General features: G+C 40.4%; 2 protein-coding genes across 4 annotated transcripts; both read right to left on the reverse strand.

The window, feature by feature from the left end:
• Window positions 1-3,819: 3,819 nt before the first annotated feature.
• nudE (Nuclear distribution protein nudE) lies at window positions 3,820-7,324 on the reverse strand. Of its 3 annotated transcripts, none has more exons than XM_017078562.4 (6): window positions 7,037-7,324; window positions 6,813-6,966; window positions 6,244-6,517; window positions 5,921-6,181; window positions 5,513-5,604; window positions 3,820-4,646 (listed from the first exon to the last, which is right to left on the reverse strand). In XM_017078562.4, the coding sequence occupies exons 1-6, from the start codon at window positions 7,114-7,116 to the stop codon at window positions 4,518-4,520; spliced, it is 990 nt and encodes a 329-aa protein (XP_016934051.3). In that variant the 5' UTR covers window positions 7,117-7,324; the 3' UTR covers window positions 3,820-4,517. The 3 variants fall into 3 exon arrangements, with proteins under 3 accessions (XP_016934051.3, XP_065721140.2, XP_016934049.3); XM_017078560.4 differs by lacking the exon at window positions 3,820-4,646 and adding an exon at window positions 5,018-5,382; XM_065865068.2 differs by lacking the exon at window positions 5,513-5,604.
• Window positions 7,287-8,372, reverse strand: LOC118877453 (uncharacterized). Its single transcript, XM_036816394.3, has 2 exons — window positions 7,751-8,372; window positions 7,287-7,371 (listed from the first exon to the last, which is right to left on the reverse strand). Exon 1 carries the CDS (start codon window positions 8,370-8,372, stop codon window positions 7,938-7,940), a length of 435 nt encoding a protein of 144 aa, XP_036672289.3. The 3' UTR covers window positions 7,287-7,371; window positions 7,751-7,937.
• Window positions 8,373-8,405: the final 33 nt, after the last annotated feature.

An 8,405-nucleotide genomic window follows, 5' to 3' on the forward strand; every position in this document is an offset into this window, starting at 1 on the left:
CATACCTTTTTATACATATATGTGTGTGTGTCTGGGTAGTAAATCAGGATGGGGAAAAATGCAGACAATGGACGGGGCCATTTGGCATTCACTAAACAGCACAAAGGTGAGCATCTCGACGGTGTCATAAAAAACAGTTTACACTTGGGTTCTGGCCCATTTCACTGGCCATTTTTATAAGGCCACTGACGGCAATTCATTGAGCGCAAGGAGCAAATCCATATGAATAAAAGCTGCTTCCCCAGCGAAGGTGAAGCAGCAGCAGGTCAATTAATCTAATTGCAGGAGGACACTTGCGCACACGAATACATCATCCGTTAGTTGGCCAAAAGGAAAGGTCAGGCGAATCCAATTCGATGCAATTAAATTAAATCTCTAAATGTGAGCTAATGAGGAGCACTTGAAGTGCGGTCGAAAGGGACCCAAGGATGTGTGGGTGCTAATTAAAAGCGCAGTCCGCCTGATTGATCATCATCTGCTGCAGTTCCAACCATCTATATAGCACGGGGAATATACATCATATATATATACCCACCAATCGGTGGCTAATCAAGGGGATTTCATTATCATGGCTCACACTTCAAATCAAGACCAAATTATTTATAGCAAATGCTCAGTGTAATGGCAACCGGAAGGTGGCAACAGGAAGATGGCAGATGGCAGACGACAGCGCAGCTCCTAACAAGCTCTCACACACACACACCTATACACACATGACCCCCAGGACGATTTTCCCCGGTGTGTGTGTGTGTGAACGCGCTTCCCTTTCCGCTTCTGTATGGGTGTGTGCTTAAGGATTTTCCCTACCAAGGCGAACTGTTGCGTCTTATATACCCTCACAGTTGAGATCCAGAACTTTTGATTCGCTTTTGGGGCACAGAGCTTTTACACAGTCAGTACAACTAAAATAAAATATATTTTATGCATCTAGAAATATATAAAATAAAGAAATTGAGCAATAATCATAACTTCTAGAAATTGCAAATAAAATTTAAGTTTTATAACAATAATTTGGTTCCTTTACTATGTTTACTTAATGGAACATCTTTGAGAACTTAATAGTCGACTTCTTTGAATCAAAGCTTCATACTATTTTAACTTATATATGTATCTAGAATTTGAGAACCATGCATATCATATTTAAAATAAGATAACCGACTACATTCCCTTAAAAATAAATCAAAAAAAAATCAAAAACATCGTTGTTGGTATTACAATTCCACAAGTTGGTCTAGTTATATTAATATTTTATGAAAAAATATTCTCTATTAAAATCTGGACCAGTGGAAATTTATAGACCCACAATAATAATCAAAGCTTACTTTGACTCTTTCAATTCACCTTTCTTAGCCCCACTTTATGACCCATATTGAAGCCATAGCAATTAAAACAGAAATATTTGTGTAGATGCTACGCATTTTTAAACCGAAAGGGAAACATTTTTCAAGGGAATACCGAGTTTTTTGCCAACAGGATTCGGTTCCAGTAGTCATGTTTGGTATTTGCCCATCCTCCGACCATAGACAAACTCATTACGAAAAATGAGCGTCCTGCGGCGCTCAAACAAAGCAAGGACCAAACCTGTAAACGGCCCCCCCGGCCTGCTCTAAGTGTGTGTGTGTGGTGTGTGTGTGGAGTGTGTGTCCTGTGTGTGTCCTGTATGCCCTGCTTGTTGCTTGTTTATGCCAAAAATCATATACACCGCCCATATATCGATTTTGTTTGATGTTTAGGCTGGGCCCAGGGACTATATGGCCCTTTGGATGGGATATACGGAGTGGATAGTCCTGGCTTTGGCCCTCGGGCACCCACAAAGCACCAAAAACAAAGGCATACACACCTCATTATTATTTCCGTTTGTGTACTCGTTCTGTTGCCTACATTACGACGTCGCGTCGCGTATTTTAAATATTTAAAGAGCATAAATGCCGTATACCTTGGCCACCCCCCTTCAAAAAATTTTAGAGGGTGCCGCAGGATGTGGAGTTAAATGGAAACCAAAATTTCCCGTGAAAGGTATTAGTAGATAATGATACAGAAGGAATTGAAACTACGTTTCCTTGCCGGTTATTATCGGGAAATAAATATTTACTGGGAAAATACAAATGGTTTAAGGTAAGGTTATGCGTTGGATATATTTCCTTATCGAAAATTAAATTCAGGACGGTAAAAATATAAAATATGGTTATTACCCAATAACCCTCAAAAATTTCCTGTTAAAGTAGACCAAAAGAGGTCAAATTAATTTAAGACTAATTACCGTGTCGAAAATATCTAATAACCATTTTCAACCAGTTACCGACTTTAATTAGGATACATATTATGTCGAAGGCTTTAAGCCATTTGTTTAACGACTGCGTTAATTTGGCCAACAGACCTTACACCCTGTTTTTGTGGCATTTCGAGAGCTTCCACTTAAAGCCAGTGTTTTGATACAGTTTTTTACGAGCTGTTCGGTCGTTTTTTATGCCGAAACAATTGAGTTTGTTTGCAGAGGGAAAATCGGGTTCGCAGTTGGGCTTGACCCGCTTATTGTGATGCGATGTTGGCCAGGTCCTGATTGTTGGCCTTTGTGCTCGCCGGGAAATTGTGTTCGCGGCCAGTTAATTAGCTGCCAGGGATCGGGACTCTCGCGGGACTTCATCAGGCGACTGCAGAAAAAACGGGGCAGATTCTTCAAATTACTTTTGGAAAAAAATAAAATGGCAAATGAGAGGGATAACCTTCATAGCCACTTCTACTACAACCAACACTCTTAGAAAAAATTGTGTTAATTTATTAATTTAATATTTACCACTTAAGATTTCTCAATTTTTAATTTAAATTGTATAACTCCTTATATATTTTACGTTATTTTTGAGTATTCAGAAAAAAATTTAAATATTTATGGATGGCTAATAAAATTTTACTATAAAACTTAAACCAATTTGAGTCCTATTTCTAAATATAATTGTGTTAGTATAAAAAGAGTTTCTTTAAAAAATACGCTACTGTTTACGAGACCTGAAGAATGTCGTAAAACATCAACTTTAAAAACGTTTTTTCTTTCAATAAAGGTATTTCTAGCCATATTTATATCATAAGTATGAATTTATGATCGAGTTAAAGATCTCCAAAAATGCATCTAAATTATTTTTCGGTGCAGTCATGTCATTCTGGCTTTGTGTCTGCTCACTTTTATTTCAAACGGCAATTGCATTGTGCCATTCCCAATCCGCTTATGGTTGCTGCCACGCCCACGTCCATGCCCCTGGACCAGCTCGACCGCCTTCCGCCCCTGCAGCAAACAATGCACTCAGCAGCAACACCAGAAAGTCCGCCCCTGTCCCTTTTCCCTGGTAAGTGCTTTGGGTATGATAAAAGCTTGTGTCATATTTTCATTTTTCTTCCATTTTTCGCATTTGTTGTGGGAGATTTGCCATCCGAGGTGAAGTTTTCCATCCAAGCTGGCTCACTCGACGATGCTAACCCGTGCTTTCTTCTGAAAACCAGAGTACTTTCATTAGCTTACCGCCAACGGACCTTCCCGCCAACAAGGTCGGCTCTTCAGATCCAGTTTAATTCACCCCCCAGCCAGCATCCAACTCCACCCATCATCTTGACTTTCTCCATAAGGGGAGAAGTAAAGCTCCGCAAAATCCGCATTGAAATGGGTCTAAAAACGGGGAAATTCCCCTGCGAAAGCTCCCACAAACGGGAATTTGGCCTTGGCATAGGAATTGACGCAGCATTCACCTTGTGTAATGAACTCAAATATTATTTAAAACTAATTAATTGCAACATACCTGCGTACGTTTGACATTGACAAGTGCGTGTGGGTGCGTTTCTATTAAACTAATTATGTTGCTCTTTATTCATACATATACATATATTTTCTTGCCTGTTCGTTGGATTTTTGTTATGCTTTATACAGTTTGCCGTTAACAATATTTTGCGTTTTTTACAAATTTATATTCGCTCATAAATATAAACAGAAAATAGCTCTTGGGATAGTTTTAGTTATAACTAGGTGATCGGTTGTATTTTTCGGTTTAGATCTTGTCTTTTTTCCTAAACGCTACGAGTATTTGTTGTCCGATTTAAGTATAATACTTGGACAGAGCTTCTTCGCTTGTTTGCTGGGGGTGATCTTCTTTAAACTTACTCGCTAAACACATTGTATGCCAAAAAACAATAGCGTTGCTGTTAACAATTGAAGTCGAAGTGTGAACCGAGTGGGGACTTAGCTTAGGTGTATACTCTTAATTCGTACTAAGGCATGTTACATGTTGGGCTCGAAACGACAACATTAACTGTTGTGTAATTTATAATATCGCAAATGGTTTATACAAAGTCAAGTTAGGTCAAATAAATAAAGAGGCAGCAGAAGCTAAATTAATGCTAACAGTAACATTAAAGTAACGTAACGTAAACGTAAAGCCAACTGAACAGTGCGCCGCCCTTGGTGATTTGGGTTGGGCATGCATTTGAGGATGAGAAAGAGGCTCGGTCTGAGTCTGAGGAGACTGTGATTCCCATCACTCGGCATCCAGCGAGAGGCAAGGCAGTCCGGCTAGGGCCGGATGGGTGGACTGCGGGGCAGAGCGAAGCCGCTGGGGCATGGGCTGGCCGTTCTCGCGGTACGTCTTTAGCTTCGTCTCCATGGCCTGTAAAAATAAAAGAGGCAAAGGATTAGGAAAAAGTTTAAAAATCAACAAGCAAAAAAATATTATATTAAATATATTGAAACTAAAGAGCTTTAACTTATCGTACGCTTTTTATTTTTTTAAAATTTTTGGAAGCATCAACAAGTACTCATTGTTTTACAATAAGATGATTTCTTTTGCCAAGATTGCACAGAAAAATTGTAATACATATCCTAGTACTCGTCTTCCACTTAATATCATAGCCCATAATCGATAGAAATATCACTTCATATGGGATTTCCATGACTTATCTTTCAAAATATTGTTACAAGTAAGAAAAGTGCTATCGAAAAAAAGAGTACGAGTGCTTAACAAACAAAAAGACTGTAAAATAAGGTACAAATAAATTTTGTATTTATTAACCAATGCAATTAATAAATGCAAGCGGAGGGCAACTAAAATTAGCCTTATGGATCGTAGGGCAATGTCAAAGCGGCAGGCTGGCGTGCGGCGAGTTGCGCATGCGCTCGGCGAAGCGCTTGAAAATGTTTGAGCCCGCATTGAGGCTGCCGGAGGAACTGCAATCGCTGACGGGCGTGGACTGGACGCTACTGGCGGCCACTGAGCTGCTGCTGCCGCCAAAGGCGCGGCGAAAGAGACTTGACTCGCTGGCCGATGGCGGCGGCTGCAGAGTCGCCGGGCGCACGCAAATACAGCGAAACTTTTCGCACTCGGGACATAGCAGGGCCTTGTCCCACTAAAAACATACGGAAAAACACATAAGCTGGAGGTGGAGGTGAAGGTGTGTGTTGGTACAGGGAAAATAAAGACAAAACATGGGAATGGGGGATTGACATGCTGGGTTCAAAGTTTTCGGAAGGACTTACGTTTAGTTTTCTTAACATGTCGGCCACAATGTTGAGCGCCGTTGTGCGGGAGCTGGGGTTCATGGAATTGCCATTGATTTGGTTCTCGGGATCTGCAAGAGGAAGCACACATACACAGCAGGTTAGTCGAGAGGTTAGTTGGTCAACTACTTAACTACAGACGCACACGAAACGTAAACAATTCGCCTACAAGAAATGTCGCAAACTCTCGTCACATTTTGTGCTCTTAATTTTAATAATTTACAATGCAATTACAATTAATGAGAAACTTAATCCTGCTAACGTTGTGACAAACATGTTAAAAACATTTGGAAAAACAAAATTAAATGCAAGGCTTGAACGTTTGGCGACTCGATTTTGATAGTTTTAGCACATGTCTCGTTTTCTTAATGGAACTGAGTATCTTACTTTTAAGCGAATGCTGCTGGCTATATTCGTTTCTATTAACTAAACTGCCATTGAGGGCGTTCACGCTGATGCTGGTGGCTCTTGTGGTGACGGTATTGTCGTGGTTCGTTAGATCGCCGTTGGCCACAATGCCGTTTGGCAGCGAGGCGGACGAGTTCATCGAGCTGTTCACCGTGTTGGTGGTGTCGCTGGCCGTGGAAATGCTCGTTCCATTGACCACTGGGGTAAAGCGTGACTTCACATTCAGCTCCTGCTTGAGATCTGCAAGATGTAGGGGGATAAGTATAAATTATAGACTAGGGGGTTGGCCAACAAGCACCAACCTCTCGTCTCATCCATCAGCCGCTGCAGCTTCTCTTGCAGCAGACCCTTCTCATCCACTTCCAGCTCGAGGAGGGCGTTCTTCTCGTAGGCCTGATCCAGCATCTTCTCGAAGTTTTCTATGCTTTCGTTCAGTATGCGGTGGGCACGCTCCAGATCATCGTTCTTCTGCTCCAGCTGCCGCAGATACACCTTCATGGTGTCCCTATCCTTCTTCACTGTTTCCAGCTGCTTCTCCATGTTTGACATTTCAATGCCATGCGAGTCTAACTTAAGCTGTGGTTGGAACACTATGTGAATATGGTTTTCTGGGTTTACATTTTATAATGCCCGAGTTTTTATCAAAGTTTTCATACTATAAAATTGGTAGATATAAGCTTCTTCTTTTTGAATTGATTTTAAATGAGTCTTTTTAAAATAACAAGTAGGTGCTATGATTGTTTTAATCAAATAAAAAATGACAGAAACAACTTATAATGTGAAAATCTGAACAGATAAGTATGAACAACCAGTCTTTCTTGAAATGTTGATAAAAACGCAGGGTATAAATATGCTTTTGAGATATAGCCACCTTAAGGGACTCGTTTTCCCGCTCAAACATTGTGAGCTTGGCTGTGAGATCTTTGATTATACTCTGCTTCTGGTCCAGAGTGGCGTCCATTTCGATTTCCATTTCGCGTGACTGCTCCACGAACTCGTCGTACTCCTGTTTCACATCTGTCCACCTGCAAATTATGGTTACACGTAGGTTATATTGGGATCTCATACATTTTAATGATAGATTGAAATACTTACTCTTTGTGGTACTGCTTGGATCGTTCCTTCCAATATCTGCACTCATCTTCCACACTATTGAACATCGGTGGCGACTCCATTTCCACGGTCTTGGGAAAACTAGACTGCTGACTTTTTGATTTGTGTACTAATCGGTGGTCAAACTAGGTTTGAAATTTCGTTCGTTCGAATTGATTAAACTTTTAATTTCTACTCAAAACTAGGTACTATGGTTGGTCTTATTCCTGCATATGTGTGTGGTTGTTTCTTCTTTTTTTTAGTGATTCTTAGCTGCTTTATTTTTAATTGCTGTGATTAAAAATGCCAAAACACAGTTGTTGTTCAAGTCGAATAGTCTATAAAAATCGGTGGGAAATGTGAAAAATCAATTAGGAACAGGTGTGTTTGCCCTGCTTTTGTTGTTTTTGTTGCTGCTGCTGCTGCTCTTGTTCTTCTTCTTATTCGATGCCCTAAAATGGTAGGCGGTTTTTGTCTATAAAGGCAATGTAAATAAATTCAAACTAAATAAACACTTTTTGTGACGCAGCAGCTGCGGCAACAACAACAACAACAGCTACAACAAAAGGATGATGAGCAACAACAACAAGCCTACGACGAAGTTTCCCATACAACAACGCGCAGCATGAAAATGAAATCATCACCGATTTTCAGCTGTTTTGCGAGTGGCTATACCTGGAATTTCATATTACCCACCCGCCCACGTGTCCTACTTACACTTTGCACTTAATTTTCCTACGTTTTATTTGTTTTATTTACATAAAATCAGTGTAAATAGTTATGCTCGTAAAAATTGACCACTACTCCAAAAATGCACTAGCCAACCCTGGTTTTCGGCTGGCAGTGCTGGCTAATTGCCGCGCATTTGGCTTGGCAGCCCTGGTCAACAGTTGTTTTTTTAAATTTAATCTTTATACAATGTTTTATTTGGCCGCTTTTTGCGTTTTCGCAACTTTCTAATAAACTCCAAATCGGGTTTTTCTATTGGGCGTGCTGCGAAAGTGATGGATTTGTTTGGCGGCTCATCGTTGCTCGTATCATTTGAAATGTGAAACTCGGAATCGGAACTATCTTCGATTATCTGAGCGGAATGGAGAGTTATATCCCGAGAAGTGCTAGGAATATCGGGTATTATCACAGAGTTATTATTCTCGCCTACAACACGCATGGGCAGCGCTTGATAGTGAAATGAGACATTTCGGATAGATCTACGACGTAATTTGTGTTTGCGGCTATTGTCAAAATCACTGGAACTTGTAGACGTGTTATGGCTGTTTTCTGAAGACAATTCGGAGTCCTGACAGTCTTTAGTATTGGAGTTTTTAGGCTTTTTAGACATATTTCTTATTAACCGTAGCGAAATTGTTTTGGT

Source organism: Drosophila suzukii, chromosome 3, assembly GCF_043229965.1.
Source record: "Drosophila suzukii chromosome 3, CBGP_Dsuzu_IsoJpt1.0, whole genome shotgun sequence".
Classification (NCBI taxonomy): domain Eukaryota; kingdom Metazoa; phylum Arthropoda; class Insecta; order Diptera; family Drosophilidae; genus Drosophila; species Drosophila suzukii.

What these genes read in the sequence shown, in the direction of transcription:
- nudE (XM_017078560.4), bottom strand. Translation starts at nt 7,116, where the DNA reads ATGGAGTCGCCACCGATGTTCAATAGTGTGGAAGATGAGTGCAGATAT. An exon ending in GGGAAAACGAGTCCCTTAAG is followed by an intron (nt 6,518 to 6,812) that starts GTGGCTATATCT and finishes TTCCAACCACAG; the next exon opens with CTTAAGTTAGACTCGCATGG. An exon ending in GCTGATGGATGAGACGAGAG is followed by an intron (nt 6,182 to 6,243) that starts GTTGGTGCTTGT and finishes TACATCTTGCAG; the next exon opens with ATCTCAAGCAGGAGCTGAAT.
- LOC118877453 (XM_036816394.3), bottom strand. Translation starts at nt 8,372, where the DNA reads ATGTCTAAAAAGCCTAAAAACTCCAATACTAAAGACTGTCAGGACTCC.